The 16,831-nt window shown below is 39.0% G+C and overlaps 1 protein-coding gene across 2 annotated transcripts in view; it reads right to left on the minus strand.

The window, feature by feature from the left end:
- MTHFD1L (methylenetetrahydrofolate dehydrogenase (NADP+ dependent) 1 like) overlaps positions 1-16,831 on the minus strand; it is a 149,160-nt gene that overhangs the window by 63,679 nt on the left and 68,650 nt on the right. For both annotated transcript variants that reach the window (XM_069010665.1, XM_069010666.1), the window contains 2 exons: positions 2,215-2,354; positions 481-522 (listed from right to left, as the gene is read on the minus strand). In XM_069010665.1, the coding sequence (XP_068866766.1) occupies positions 481-522; positions 2,215-2,354 (182 nt within the window). The remainder of the gene's footprint in view (positions 1-480; positions 523-2,214; positions 2,355-16,831) is intronic.

Genomic DNA, 16,831 nt, shown 5'->3' on the forward strand with positions numbered 1-16,831 from the left:
AGAGTGGCATCTCAGCCCAAATGTGAAGCATAAACATATTAAACTTGTTGTTTAATGAACAGGTTATGCTATCATTAATTTCAGGGAGTGTTCTTGACCCCTACACCACTCTGCTCTTTTGCTTCTATAAATGCTTGTGTGTTGAGCAGTCTGAAAACTTAGTGGTCCTGGAAAAACTACTGAAGAAAGGTTATTTTTCAGCTATTTCAGTTCCCCATTACAATCCATCATGCAGACACACACATAATACACACAAGAAGGATAACAAAAAGGGGCTGAGGGAAGATGAGGTGGTTTTACTTGTTGGCAATGCCTGTTAGAGATGTTCACTTGAATGTCAGCATTAGAGCATGCTGTTGTCAAACCTGAGGCTGCACACTAACCAGCCAGGGCAAGGAGAAGTTCTAATTCTGTGTACACCATATTATTTTGTTCCTTTAAACAGAAGCCTCTCTTAAGTTTTATAACAGTTCCTCTTACCTCTTCTGTGTATTCTTTCTTCAAGGGGGCACCAGCAGTTACCTGGGATCAGGTAATAATAAACAGTCAAAGTCATCAGAAATTGATACTTGTCATATAACCCTAAAGGGCCAGAAGTGCAATTTTGCTTGCTTTCTCTACTGCCAGTTAACACACACCAGTGCACACAACATCACAGCCTGACTGCAGCTTGTGTTTTATTTCCAGTTGCACCAGTACACAAAGAATAGCAACACTTCCTATTGTGTTTGGGTAGCAAGATACAGGTCTTGCCTTGGCAATTAGTTGCAAAAGACTACCAGGGGAGGCAGCTAGATCTCATTCTACATGTTGTTACAACACACCAGCAGTGCAAAGACAATAGGCAGCAACTTCCAACAGCTGAAGAAATAACAGCAACACACAAGAACATCATCTCTGAGTGTCCTGTAATTACTGCCTATGGCAAGGAACTGCATGCAAGTAATTTGCTGGAAAGCACAAAGGTACACATGCAAAGTGCATCACCAAGGTACTGGGGTACTATACTGAGTCTCCAAGGACCACATAACATCAATCTCAGGCACCAGACTTACTCACTTTTGTCTCTAGCATTAGTCCATTTTATAGTTAACCTCCCAGTAAAAGTATCTGGTACTCTACATGCCTCAGTGATGAATGCATCACATTTGTAAACAAATGAAAGCTTTAAACTTCTAAAGACACAAGTGAGACAGAAATAGAGACAGTTATTAAAACATATTTAAGTCCTATTTTTGCTAGATTGAGTGATAACACTTGTGAAAATATAAATGCCTTGATAGGGATGGCGAAATATAATTCAAAATAAAGAAAACATGCATTAGAAGTGGCCTAAAATGATAGACAGTGATATCATTATATCAACCTGAAAGACTGAAAAAGGGTAGCTCAGCTTTAACTCTTAGAGATGATTAGCTGTAAGGGAAACTATGCATTCTAAAATTTTGTGGCTGTGGAAACAGCTCTGGTATTTTCACCCAGTGTGACTGTTTCCCTGGCAGCATCACTCTCTAGCATGCTGGGCAGATGAAAGTGTTCCTAGGAGTTAAGTGTCTGTCTGCTCAGCTAGCAGATTTCACGTTTGAGGAGCTCTTCTACAATCACTAATCTGTAAAGTCTCTCCATGGCTCAGACAACAGAAAATTATACACTGGTGACTCTTAGTACACCAGGAAAACACTTGCAAAATTTCATCAGTTACTTCAGCATCCCTGAGGGAATTAATCTGAGCAAAATAAAAGGACATAAGGGGTACCCATTAGTGGAGTGAAAGAAATCTCAAAACTTTCACTAACAATGTTCTCTACTTCCACTCACATGCTGCAACTCGAACTCATCTCATTTCTCCTTGACCGTCAAATTTCCCAGCCTGTGACAACTTCAGTTCACTTACAACTACTATTTCAAAAGCTAGGGAAAGGAATATATATATATATCTATATCTTGCAGCTTTTTGTTTCATGTAACAAACTTCCATTGCTCTGCAAGACGCAGTACTACTTCAGAGCTCTTTCGTCCCTCTTCTTTCATTTGTGCCTTAGCTTTAGCGATAGCATTAACTTTAGAGACAACGTCTATATAGTGAGATATCTCAGAAGGGTTATCTAAATACTGCCCCACAGACTACTCCAAATATTTCTTAAATCAAGGTATTTTACTTATTGCAAATATTAGCAACAACTTGAGTTTTCCAAGAAAGGTGCAAAAGCTTACATTTGGCCCACCTCCATGCATCTTCAAAGCCCTCACTGTAGCAACAAGGACAACCACACTGGGAACCAAGCCAGACGCTCTGCATTTGATGTTGAAGAATTTCTCCATCCCAATGTCAGCACCAAAGCCAGCTTCAGTTACTGTTAAACATAAAAACCAGAACAAAACCACATATTAAACATGCTTTTGGTTAAACACTGGGGGATATTTCTACTTTAGCATACAGTGCTCTTAAATACACACTAATACTCAGTTTTGAATGAACTTTCAAATACAGGTCTATTTACATTACCGAGTCTGATTAAAAACCTATTCCCAACTCAGAAATAAATTCTCTTATTCTTGAGATGTACAATATGCCATCAAAGGTAGTTACATGGGGGGAAAAAACCAAGCAATCTAAATTACTTTGAACCAAAGTACTTAAAAAATATCTAGTCCTCTAAAATTAATGCTTCTGTGCAATTATGGGTAAAATGATTGCAAATTCTCACAGATATAAGACTTTCCTATATTATTCCTCCTCCTATGATCTTACTCAAAATGTGCTTTCATCACAACTAACGGACCTAAATTCTTCTAGCTTTGCAGAACTTCTGGTGATCTCTTGCTTTTGTGGAGAGGATGTTTAGTTATAAACACAAACCAGCAGTTACAGTCATATCTCAGTGTTGAATATGCTCTTAAATGGCAAATTTAATAATGGGATTTTGCACCAAAGAAGTCAGACATGAATGTAACATGACTTAACAGAAAAATCTGTGCAGAATTAGGATACACCTGGCAAAGTATTTTTGGTGGAGCTACAAATAAAAAGAAGATAATCCGTATTAAATGGTATCAGTCTCTTCAGAGCGAATTTGTCCTGATTTGTAGAAATTATTTCAATTGCTTCTTTTAAAATCCAAGTTATTTTTTATAATAGACAAAGACAAGCACACAGCAAATAAAAAATTTAAGGGATTAAATCTCCTGTTGGTTGAAAATTTGCTGATGCAACAATTTCCCACCAGAACATGCTAAAGAGCTGGGCTCAAGGAATGCCTCCGAAAGATGTGAAGGGACTTTCAGGCAGACAAGTCAGGGCAGGAAAATAGTTTGCTCCAGAGGCTTCTGGACCTGACTCCAAGCAGGGCTGGTAACATGCTCTCATAACCCAAATCAACTTGTAAAAACCTGTAAATTCCCTTTTCTTTTCCTCTTGCCAGCAGTTTTGTCTCTCATACTTAGGAGGGGAAGGGACCGCAAACATCTGATTGAACATTTCAGGGTTGGCAACCTGCAGCAGGGTCAAGGAGGAGGTACAGATCTGCTCTGTTGCTGTGACAAAAAGTATCTCACTGTTGGCAGCCGATGCATTTTAGGAAGTCCCAGCCTTTGTGCATTTGTCCTAACCCCACTGGTCCTTTTCCACCTCTTCTTCGTTTTGCACAGGCTGAAACAATTGCTTGGATCTGCTCTGAGGGAGGAAATGGCTGCTGGGGCTGGGAGAGGCAGCAAGTAGTAGCAAACAAGAGGGTGGGCCTGCTGGGGGGAGCAGGGACCTCCTGAAATAGTAACATGGCAAGTGTCATGATTAACATTCTCCTCAATCATTGTAATAAGTAAATCATCTTTTTCTAAATAGCCCTGAGAAAAACAGACACACCAAACATGGGGGGAAAAAAAAAAAGAAAGGAAATATGTTTACACAAATGCAGTAATTCATAGGAGCAAAGCTAATGTCAGGATAAGTCACATTAAAAGCAAAGCCAGGGATCACATTTCTGCTTTCCAGTAACCCTCATTCTTCTTCTTCAGTCTCTTATGTGGCATAGGGTGATTAATGAGAACCTTGAATTAGGAATATATAACCACGATCAATCTTTAATATAAACAACAGATAAACTACCAAGTGCTTGAGAGGGTGGGAAAATAATTTGTCTCTTACAGAGGTTGCCAGCACATATACATAGCAGTCTCCTAACATTTCCAAACAAAGTTTCCAGGGAGTTAATCCATTTCATGCCAAGCCTTTTCAAGGGTCAGTTTCCCTTTGAGAAAGGGGGGATTGCAAGTCTGCCTTTCAGTGGGAGAAAAGCAGAGATGTCAGCCTTCCACAGCAACTGCTTGCACAGCAAGCCACCCTCTGGGCAGTCCAAGCAGCCAGCGCAGTGCATGTTCCTCTATTCTTTGCAATCTTTCCTTTGATATGGAGGGCAAAATTCGCATTTGCCTAAACAATCCAAAGAGTGTATCAGAGTTCACCAGAGTGACTGCTACAACATGGAGAACGGGATTTTTGGAAGTGGAGGAAAGGGAGACGAACATCAGTTCTCATCAGCTTTCTCCAGTGTGTGGAAGGAAACAGGATGCAGTAGAAAAGCTGCCTGGATGAAAGTTGCAACTCCATTTTGTTTTCTCTAAGGAATAGTAAGAAGATAGAAAAACATGCCAAGCTCTTATACTTTAAAATCTTTGTGCTGAAACACTTAATACAATTACTTTCAGATTGTTTCCTGCTTTCAAATGAAAGCACCAATGAAAAGCACAGACTACGAATGGGAAGTTTCAAACTACTCTACATTTAGTGATCATGAGATAAACCAGCTAATCACTTTAAATGTAACAACAGAAATTGAAAGTAGTACATGGTGAGCTAATCGCTTTACATGTAACAACAGAAAATTAAAGTAAAACATGGGTCCATTTATTTTGATAATAATTTCTCATACATAGTTTGTTAATAGAAGAGAATTACAGATCACAGGTGAACTCACTTAAGTTTTGGGCAACAAACATCTACTTAAGTAGTTGTGGTCTGATGTACTTCAACTGAAGAACAGTTCATGACACAAGCACTACTATCTGCCTATACATTTTTGCCCAGCTTCAGCTCCCCTCCCTGGATGCCTGTTTATCTCCTGCCCTGCCAAGTGACCATTTCCCAGCCCCATGAATCATGGCTATGTGGGATGCTGCCCTGAAAGCAGGTAGGCGGTTTGTAATAGGTATCAGCATGGTGTTAACTGCTTGCTTTGATTTCCAGGCCACAAACACAGTTCTAATGCAGTTTTAATGAAAGTGAAGAGGTAAATGATCTGCCTTCAGCAAGCTCATAGAAAACACACAGGTATTTGCACTTCCAGGCTGAGAACACAACTCCATGGCAAACATATACTGACCTAGATCAGTGTTATTACAGTCTCCAGCCTTGATCTGCATTCTGGATCCCCTCCTTGCACCGACAAGACTCAATGATGAGCTGGACAAGTGCTAAAAGATTATCTCCTGGGTGCAATTTTCAGTCAGTACAGTTCTCTGGACTCTCACTGTGTGGTTGTACAAAGTGCAAAACCTAAAGTGCAAACCTGTTGTTTGATTTTATGCTTCAGTTTTAGAGCCTAAGCATAATAAAGAACATTGGAATGTGGACTAAAAATTTAAATTTCACGTATCAGAAGTGTACTGCCGTTACATTACTGTTAAGAGTGGGCTATAGGCCAAGTCTAGCAATTAATTTACACATATATATATCAGAACTAAACTGCATCAAAGTGCTCAAGTAAGGTCACAGAGTTTGTTCTCCTAAAATATCCACATGAGCGTGACCAAGAGCAGCTCATTCTAACACATCAGGGTAACTGCAGTATCTTGGTTCAAAAAGCCAGTAGGCAAAACACAACACACAGTTACTACAGGTCTTCCTAGAGATCATTTATGTAATACCCACTTCACTCACTCCTGCTACCAAAATCATCCATAAACCATGGTTTTCATTCAGAGCAAGAATCCAAAATACCAAAATTAGGTACAAAAGGGGAAGGAGAAGCCCGTAGGGGTGAAACTAGGCAACAGAAATAAGTCTGTCGGTGTAAAGTCAGAAGAAACTCTTCACTGGGGTCTGTAATTCTACTTCAGGGTTCAGGCAAATGAACAAATCACTCTGATGGTTTTGTTTCTTGTTTATAATTATCATAACCTCCTTCATGTAATTACTGCCTTACCAAGGACATCTGGGAATCACCTACATGTGACAATAGATTAAATAGACAGTGTCATGTGTTAAGCAGCTAATCAGATTTCACCGTCACTCTTAATACAAAATGTAATTTTTCTCCATCTAAAAATACATCTATCTCACTAAAGCTGCATAAAGTGGTTCCACATTAGTCTTACATTGATATAGTGCTTAAAAGCCTTACAGAAAGTGATGTTTAGAATATTTTTTAAAAAGCTATTTCACCCACAATTGAACTTCATGCTTACTGAGGGTAATTTCTAGTGAAAGTAGCTTTTCCCTAGTCAGCCCTTTGTATCAACAAATCAATGTCAAAATAAAGCATTTGTACTATAAAGGGCCAAGTCAGATGCACACACGAGGCGAAGCTTGAGGACGAATTGTGTGCCTGGATTCCTGAACAATGTAAAAGGAAATGGAAACTCTGAGCTGCAAGTTGCCATTTACTCCCCACATGTAAACATATCTGTTCTGGTGCAGCTGTCTGCTGGTAAACTCAGGAAAGGAAGAGTTCAAAGTCACAGAAGCACATGAACTGTGAACCTGGAACTGGAGATATGCTAGCAATAAAGTACTGATATGTTCTTTATTAAGTGAAAAATACCAAGGTGCACAATCGCCAAAATAAACCAGGATGGTCAGTGATTTCTCTAACAGGATATCATATTTTTGTTAGTATAGCTAGGGATGAATAAGCCAGATGTTTGTCCATTTTGACTCTAGCAATTATTTGATGTGAACTTCCATTATTATGACTGATTCTGGAATGTAACAGATACTTTTTTCCCTGCTCCCCTCCCCTACCTACAGAGGGAGTTTTCCTGTTCATTTTTCTTTACACGCATTTTCAGATGTCATGGAACACAGGAACTGACTGCTACCACTGCTGAACACAAAGTCCAGCAGAAAACTACACATGAATTTGTTAAGCCTGAACATTTTCTATGCCATGAAGAAAATACTTTGCACTGGTTGTCAAAATTTTATGTTGTTGTTGTGAGGTCTAGAAGAAAAGGTAATAGGAAAAATACTTGCCCCTAAGTTTAACAGACCATAAGCTAATTGGATGTAATGTGTACTTTCCACCCTTTGCTAAAGAAAGATGCCAGGGCAGTGTTTGCCCCACCAAGGTCTGGGCACTGGAGGTTTCTGATTGTTGACACACAATCCATGCTTTTGACTGAACCAGCAGATATGGCAATTCATTCTGCCTTCCTTCAAAGGAGTCTTATTATCTCCTTTGGCTGAGACTCAGGCCTCCACTAACAGTCACTGCGTCCTGGCAGCAAGGGCTGCACAGGAAACTTGGCTCCCAGGAATACATTTAATTTAAGTGCTGATTCCCTTGGGACTCCATAACAAGCTATTTCAATATTTTCCTTAGAAACATTTATTTTTCCATAAGAAAGTAATTTTACCATTGAAATGCAGAGCAGCTTTAAATGAGAAACTAAAGGTTACCTCATAACCTCTCAGAGTTACTCACTTTTAATATCAATTGCTGTTAACTTTCCAAGAGCATCCCATACATTAAACAAAAGAATAGGCACAATGACTCATATAGACTATTCCCACACTATAGACAAAAAAGAATTGCAGAAAGTTCATTTATTTACTACAAGCCAGACAGGTAAAGAAAACCCTTAAATCTCAATCCTCTGACGATCAAGGACACAATTGCTCTTTGTGGGTGTTAAAGGCCTGTTTATGTATGTATGCTGCAGATGTTGGTTTTTAAATTCAGGGTGGGAATCAAACTGGAAAATCCAGGAGCTGACAGGGGTAGCATTGTGTGACAGAAAGCATGCTCTGCACATCTCCACAGCTCTGCTTGCCTCCCCGTCTTGAAAATATACAGAAATGCAATTGCAGTGATTCCTGTCTCCAAACCACCTATTTAGGGCATGGTTTTCCACTGTGGCTGAATCAAATGAGCACCCAGCCTTGCTGAAAGGGCAATCCCTGTTCATTTTTCTGTCTTCTATCTTTCTCTCCTGCTCTGTCCCTGCTGCCTTTTCTGGCATTCATTTAATTGGAAGGTAAACTGTTGGAATTTGCTGAACAGAAAGTGAAAACATACAAATACACAGAGAAAAAAAACAAAACAAAACAAAACAAAACCTGTAATTTTTTCCACTGGGCTATATTTGAATTAGTTGAAGTAAGACCAGAGAAGTGTCTGAACATGTTCAAACAAGCAGCAGAAACAAGGGAAGGAAGGAAGATACATTTCAGCAGCGGAAAACTTAATTCTTTCCTAGCCACCTTGTCAAACCATATTCGGATATTCAAATGTAAAATCTGACATTTTCTTGCAGTTCACTAGTAATGAGCTCATTATTTAGATTTATTACTAGAGATTAAAAAACAGAAGATGTCTTACAAGTCACAAACGATTCATTCTAATAGAAATTAAGTGAGCCGAATGTGGTTTCATGGGCTACATGTTTCTTTGAATCCCTCTGATAAACCTGCTGGGTTTTACAGTCACTCTCTCTTAATTTCTGTGTCCTATAATCATGTAAAGACTCGCAACTCATAGGCTAAGTGTTGGGCCCTGACATGAATTGTAATGAATAGCTGAATACACTAACCAAATATACACAGCCCCCCTTTTGTAACCTCCTTCTCTTATAACATTAACCAGAAAAATTCAAACAAAAGAGCTGTGAATTTTTGGTTGCATCCTTTCACCATTCATAGCACATTTTCTTTGAGGTAACAGAGTAACATTTGCTCATAAGACAGATGACCACGTTTGTAGCACAATTAATGGCACAGGAATAAGGCAATTACATTACATACTTCAAAGATCACCATGGCCTTTGGCAAAAGAATTATTAGTCTTCTGGTAATTACAAAATTAAAACCTCACCACTTTTTTATTTGGAGTTGCGTGGAAGGAATAATTAACAGCAGCACTTGATGGATCTTCATTTAAGGCTATTCTTCTGCAGTTCTGCAAGGAGTGTATTAACTTATGGTACCCACAGTATCCCCCTAAGAGCTTAAAATAAATTTCATCACACTTAAACCATGTTTCTCAATGCATATCTCACTACCAAACTTCCATTTACTTTCACTTTTAAAAGATCTGGTTGGCTGACACTCCTGCCACCAATGCACCTTTCATCAAAGGGAAACTGCTTTCTGTTGAGCTCTCAGGTTTTGGGTCCTTCTACATTCCCCTTGAAAAAGCTATTGGAAATGGACTTTGAACATGCTTTGAGAATTCATGTTACAAGCATCTGGAAAACACTAACTTCAAGGGGCAGGCAGAGAGCCTGAAAATTTCTTGCCTGGAAAAGTTCTAAGCATTTAATCAAATGGTCATGAAGCGATGCCTGCTTTAGCACCAATATTGCACTGTTCTGTGAAAAAGGGATGCAAAGAACCCTATTCTTGAGACAAACCACCACGCAGTGAAGACAAACCACCCTGGAAGAAGACAAACTTTCTGAAGAGCAGCAGAAATACAATCGGGCAATGAGTGATGATACAGGTAGTGAATGAGGAATACACAATTTTTGCAGCCAGACAAGCTACCATCAGAGCCTATCTCAACACAGAGACAAAATCCATTTAAGCAGCACCTCTCACCACAAGCCGGCTTGTGGATGCTCTGGCATGACCTCGGATGGTCATGGCTAGGAGAGCAGGAGAGCCCAGGGAATCACTCTGCCAGCCGCCCGAGCTCCTCCTCGTTCTCATCACAGAACAAAAGCATCTGTGCACAGACAGCAGAAGAGTGGTGTCGGCCGAGGCTGCGGCGAATGCCGCACAACAAAGGGCCGCTGAATCACGATGATCAATGCTCCTGTCACTTGCGCAATCACCCGAGGCACGCCAGGCACCGAGTCATCCATCACCGCAGTGTGAGCCCACCCCACAGTGCATGCAGCTATTCGCCCTGGGCAGCCGCCGTGGTACAGCTCCCCCCTGACTCTGCACCAGGCACATGGAGAAGCATTCTCCACTCTGCCCTTCTAAAATTCCGGGAAGCACTTGCTTATTATGATAATGATTTTGTCCATGACTTAGGCACTGTCTTTTCCCTGTACACATGTAGGAAACCCTTCTCCTAGAAGGACAAACAGGTTCTGGTTTTATTTCATTCCACTTAAGTCTTTGCTAGGAGACAGAATTCCTTCCTTTCATGATTGGCCTGGGAGAGGACACCAACACTACTCTTGACAGCACAACTACATGTCTTAGAAATTCATGGAAAGGGGCATCTCCTGTTATGTATCCCCAGGATGAAGAGTATTCCCCTGCATTAGCAGTTTGTCTTGATGCAAAAATGGCCTAGTGAAACATCTGATGCAAACGCTGTAAATTACTCTACAAGACCATCCCAAGAGCTTTGCTGGAGAGTTCTGTGAGAGTGGAAATTACTCTACACAGACTGCAATTCGTGTATCAAATGCACACAAAATTTAAGATATCAGTAAACAGAAAGATGCTCCATGGGGACAGAGAACACCAGGTACTGTTAGTAGCATTTTAAGAGACAGGAAATAATGCCTAGTAGAGAGAACATGCAGCATAAGCCACAGAAGAGCAGAGGAGGGTAAAAGAAGCAGGCAGGTAAAGCCCACTGTGCTGCAAGACTTCGTGAGATAGCCACATACACGGAGAAATGCAGCAGAAGCAACTTCGGAAACCACGGAAGATTTTCAGATGGAAACTCTCCAATACCTTTTGCAGGTAGGCGTTAGTTTGGTTGTAATCACCTCTATTTTTAAAATAAAATATACAAAATGTTATTTGAACTTCTACTCAAAGTGTAAGATTGGTGATCTGTGACAAACTTACTAATATGTATTTACTGTTTTCCCTATAATTTTTTGATAAGAAAAAATAATTCAACTGGTTAAAATTGCTGTGGAAAATAACTTGTGTCTGTTCAATGATATGACATCATGTGTAATTTATCTTACCGAAAGAATTACAAACTGAGGAGAGAGAAGGTACTAAGGTCACACACCAACAAATCCTATCTTCCTACATGGAATTCCCAGTTAAAAATGCAGTCAAAACCAAAATCAAACCAAACCATAATTCTGCTGGTGTACAAGACAAATCCTTTCAACTACTCATGGCTAAACCAATTCTTTAATGCCTATTGTGAATTTATCCACTTAACCACAATTCATGTTATCAGGGTAAGACAATTGCCATTGCAAACTACCCATTACCATTTCTGAAATATTTCTACATTATTAGCTGATCCCTCCTTACTATGGGTTATAAATTATTAATTTTTTTTTCAGTACCTCTTCATAATTGCCCATCATCTTGTCATCTCAGCTACTCTATCATCCTTTAGCCCTCCCCCACATTTTTGTGCTTTCTTGCTCCTTGTGCAGTGAAGAACCCCAAAACATATACCGAATTCCTAATTGGCTTCTGGAAAGGCTGAACCTGCAACCCTTGATTTATGAAGCTGTTACTCAGTCTCTTGGGAGCTCTGTTTGAGATGCAGTAGATGGAGGCAGCACAAAGATACCGTGTCCTCATGCATGTAAAGCATCTGCTTATCCCTGAAGCTTCATTCCCACTCAGAGCTTGCAGCCAGTGCCAAGCTGAAAATACATTAGAAGCATGTGCAGGTAGCAAAGTTGAAGAGCTTGATATTGTCAGCCTCAATAAAGCTGCCGGCACAGAAAGCCAAAGATAAAGGGACCAAAAAATAGGGCAACCATATAAAAAGACAGGTAGGCCACCCGAAATTTTAAAAAGGCTGTAACCTACATTTTTTCTTACTGTATCTGAATATAATCTGTTTTCTCAATCAAATCAGGTTAATTAAACAGCAGATTTATAAAACTGCAAAAATTAAATTAAATTACAAGGTCAGAGCAGTAAACTGACCCTGAGATACCATTTAGGATATTAATCTTTTCTTTTAATGTATTATTTTATAGAATCACAGAACACTTTCAAATATTATCAACATCTGACCTTCAAAAGCACTTTGGCTATTTGCCAATACACCACTCTTCCGATCATACTGGCCATACATAACCTAGCATCATTTGCAATCTCATTAAAATGTTTAAAAATGGTTTAGAAACAAATTTACATCCCTAGACATGAATTCTTGAACTTTTCTTTAAAGCTAATCCCATTAGGTGTTAAGATCAGATATGTAAACAAACATACTTTCTGTTTTTGAAGAGAAATAACTATTTTTCTGCAATTATTTTCTGTTAAAGTACCCAACATACAATAATACATAGAGTTTGTTGCTTGAAAACTAAAAAACCCAAACAAAACAACAATTCAAAGTTAGCATATTTTCAGAGAAATCACACTATTTTTCTTTTATATTGTACTACCACATAGTACTTCATCTCTGAGGCAAAACAAACTATCTGTAAATAAAAATATTTGGAACCCTTATCATTTGCATTTTTCTTCCAGGAACATCTAGAGATATAATCTTAACCTTTTCCCCAAACCATGTTATTTTAATTGGGCTGGTAGAGAGTGCAGCACACGATGAGAAGAAAACATATCAGAGTTCTGATCCCGAATTAGAAAATGTAACTTTAAACAATATTTTTTGAAACACCTGTTAACAGAGCTCTCAGTGTGCGTGAGCTTATGGAATACTAGCAGAAAACAGAAAATCAATTCTGCAAAATGTAAACTTGTGCTAGAGGATATTAAAACTTTGCCTACTATAATTACCATAATCAAAAATGAAAATACATGTATTTATGTCCTTTCCATATTCCACATTTGTATTGACTTCTCTGGAATCCTGACGAATTAAGTCAGCCATTCCAAAAGTAAATACACAAAGTAAATAAACAAACAAACATTGCCCCCTCCGTATGTGTACATTATTAACAATTTTAATTATAAAAGCTTTCAGAAAACAAAGCACTTGCAGATTAGAACCAGTCAGAAAATAAAAAGCAAACACTGGTTTCTCCAACATGATCTAAATATCTGAAGAAACCTAATTCTTATACAAGTTGTCCATAAAAAGAACAGTAAGTTTCAGTATCAAAAGGTCAGTAAACCAACGAACCAACAGTCTAATAAAGAGCTAACATTTTCAACTGATATTAAAAAGAAACCATCCACTAAAATTAAAATTGAGCCTTTGAAATGGGACTTGAACTCTTTATGCATACTCTGCCCTGCTGACCCTTGCTAAAGGGTGCAAGTCAATATGAAATACTCACAAATGGAGAGGGGATGATGGATTTTCTGCCAAATAACCCTAAGCAAAAGTAATGCTGTTAGCTAGGGAGCCTGCTTTTATTTCCTTTGCCAAGTGATGAATTAAGAGAACTTCCTAGCATACACGATGTTTTACTGTTTGCAATTTTTTTAACCCCTGGTTCTTTTCCTCTTATAAATGAAAACAATACAACCAGTAGGTAACAAGAGAACAAAAGGAACTGCTTCTTATGCATTGGGAGTTTAAAAACTAGGTAAGATTGCAAACTTGAGGAGGGAAGGGAAAATAAACAGAAGTTGCAATGTCATCAGTTTCTACTCAGTAGAATGGTATTTTATTTATCAGGAACTGGGCAGTGCCTTTACTTTCTGTATGAATGACAGATCCTTCCTATCTATTTTTACCTCTGGGTAACTATCCTGAGACTGAGAATAATGGATAGCCCTTAACAGTTGTACACTCCATTTAGTTTATGAATATCACTGCCAGAGGAAAGAGTTGTGTTCATCTCTAACATGTTGCAGAAGAGGTCAGCATACAGGACATTAAAATACCACATTAGATTGTAAGTAAATTCCTGATGCATGTTTAAGTACTGGCAGCTGCCATGGCTCTACAAAAGCCCTGTTACCTTAAAGTTCTTGTTATAGCAGTGCTTGTCATCTCCCCACTTGGCTATGGTGAGACAGTTTTTGCCCCCAAGAAAGTCTGTAAACTGAAAAAACACATCAGGAAGAATGGGATTATATGTGCAGGCATAGAGGCTGAAATTACTTGCTCAAGGCCAGAAAGCCAGTCAAGGATGGAGGTAGGAATAAGATGTATGGCTCCTGTCAGGCCCTGCAGCGCCACAGCCACATGACAGACCAGGAGATCTCCATCAGAGACTGTGTGCTGCTGGTGGCAAGCAATGGGCTTGGCAGCTTTGTCTCCTTGTCTTTCACTAGGCCAGAAAGAGGAGACAGGACAGGTTTCCTCATGGCACCAGCTCCTCAGGAGCCAGCCAGCTCTAGTTACCAGCCAGCCAGAAGGAACACTCCCACTGCCCTTCCTGCCTCCCCATCATCATCACACACATTCCCCAGGCATTCAATACCATCCCAAACACCATCTCACTGCATCTCTGTTCTACTCTGAAAATCCATATGAAGGGAAGAAAACATGGATTTCTCAAACAAGCTATGCATGCCCAGTTCTCCACTTGTTTGACACCCAGCCAGCTCAGTCACCGTGTGACACTTCATTCAGCACACAACCAACACACATACCCCTTCACAGCTCCTAGTCTGAGAAAAACCATTTAATTCCTTTTCTAGTGAGGCACAGAGCAGCATCATTCCACCCAGAAACAATAAAAACCCCATTGAAAATAACTGTGACAAGGCCATGCTCTTAATTATTTTCTGTCATGTAACCATTAAAATTTCTTTCTTCATACTGAAATCACCAACTACTTCAAAATTCTCTAAATGTACAAATTAAAATGCCTGGTCTCTCACATGAAATCTGGCCTGAGAACCGTGGTAACTTCTGGTCACTAGGAGGAAAGGCAGTCAAATAAACAGCTTTGCTATCCTGCAAGATGAACTTTTTGAATAGAAGATAACGTCACTATTAATTACACGAGCTCTAAAAGACAGGAAAAGACAGAGCGAGCTGCTATGCTAGAGAACAAGTGTCAGAGCCTGCAAAGGAAATGCAAACAAATTACAAGGGTCTTCAGCCTCACAAATTAAAAACCAGAAGCTAATAATGTGAGGTTGCTGTAATATATTAAAAATGGAATTAAAGGCCCAAAGTGCACAAGAGATGAATCCACTGCTCTTAATAAAGTGTGAAACAGAATTTTCAAAATCCTGGAAGAAGAAGAAAAAACAAACTGCAAAGCTTGTATCAACATCTTAAATAAGTTCCTTTTCTTTTGGTGCCTTGTACCTGAAAAGTATCAAAACCTATTTTCAAGGAATGTACAAGGAATGGGGGGAAATCTGAGTGACTACAGGCTTTATGGTTTCCAAACAGATTTTTAAGAGGAGTATAACTTAAAAAAAAATTGAAACAAGTAAGAAATATAACCTTTGTCTACCAGAGGCAGGCTATGCCAGATTAAAAACTTTCTCCAGTGATGAAAATAGGACAACATCTCATCAGTGATGAGAAACAAAAGAAACTGCTACAGCAATACATTGGAGTCTGTCAGCAAGGCTGGAAGAACATAACTACATGATTAAGGGAGAGAATAGGCAGCCACCACACAAGAACTGTGGGACAGGAGAGAGGACCAGCCCCAGGGTTCTCATTTACTATTTGTTAAACCACCTCAGCAGAAAGACTGAGGAACACTGATGGAGTTTATTGGCAACAACAAAGTTTGAAAGCATATCACACAGGAAAAAATTCCTGTGGATTTATGAAGAAAAGAAGAGAAGCAGAATGAAAGCTGTTAGTAAAGAGTTACTGCCATTGGAGAAAAAATGACAAAAATCTGACCTATGATTTGGGAACTTCATACTTGCAAACAGCAAGGAGGAAACTGGGAGCCTAGCAGTATTAAGTCAATCACCATGACATATGGAAAATGTGTGCTTGAATAGTTAGAGACAGTATTATAAAAAATTATCACTTGAGGAAGAGAGGACTAAACTGTAACACAGTATTAAAAAAAAAAAGAACAAATGAATCCAAACTGGCCACGGCAACCCAGCCAGCTCACCAGTAGCAAGAGTTAAAAATCCTAGCTGGTTTCAAACGGGAGTTCAGTCGGCTTATGAAGGAGATCACTTGATATGCTTGTCAGATAAAGCAGAGAACTCAGCTAAATGGCTGATGATTTATAATCACATGTTATTTTATTCCTCTAAATTGCCCCTTGCAATTCTGGATATAAACAGCAGATTTGGGAACAAACATTTACAAATATGCTTCAAAGCAAGGAAAGACTTAGTAAATTTCTAACACGTATTTTAGACATATTTTTTTTTAAAGGGAAGAAGGTAAAATCTCACTACAAGACAGTCCACAAATTTAGGAGGTTTTGTCTTCAAAATAGCACCACCTCTCCTGACTGGGCAAAACATTACTTTTTTATGCCAAGTGTAATATTGGTTAGACATAATTCAATAGTTCATGATCAATACCAACTTTCAGTTTTGAGTTCAGCTTTGCATAATTAATATGATTTCAAATTAATTCAGTTCTGAAATATAATGACATATGATACTGAAGTCAATGCTAGAATACTTCCTTACACACAAAAATATTCAGGACAGCTCTCTTCTACTCAATCTTCCTTCTGCGAAGCTTTATTTTGCAGTGTATGCTAAAGAGCAGAAGAAAAAATTTATAGAAATCTGCAGCGACAAGGTGGAGTCAACTTTCTCAAGGACTCTGAATAAAAGAAAAAGTTTGATTCTCATTTC

Source organism: Aphelocoma coerulescens, chromosome 3, assembly GCF_041296385.1.
Source record: "Aphelocoma coerulescens isolate FSJ_1873_10779 chromosome 3, UR_Acoe_1.0, whole genome shotgun sequence".
NCBI lineage: Eukaryota > Metazoa > Chordata > Aves > Passeriformes > Corvidae > Aphelocoma > Aphelocoma coerulescens.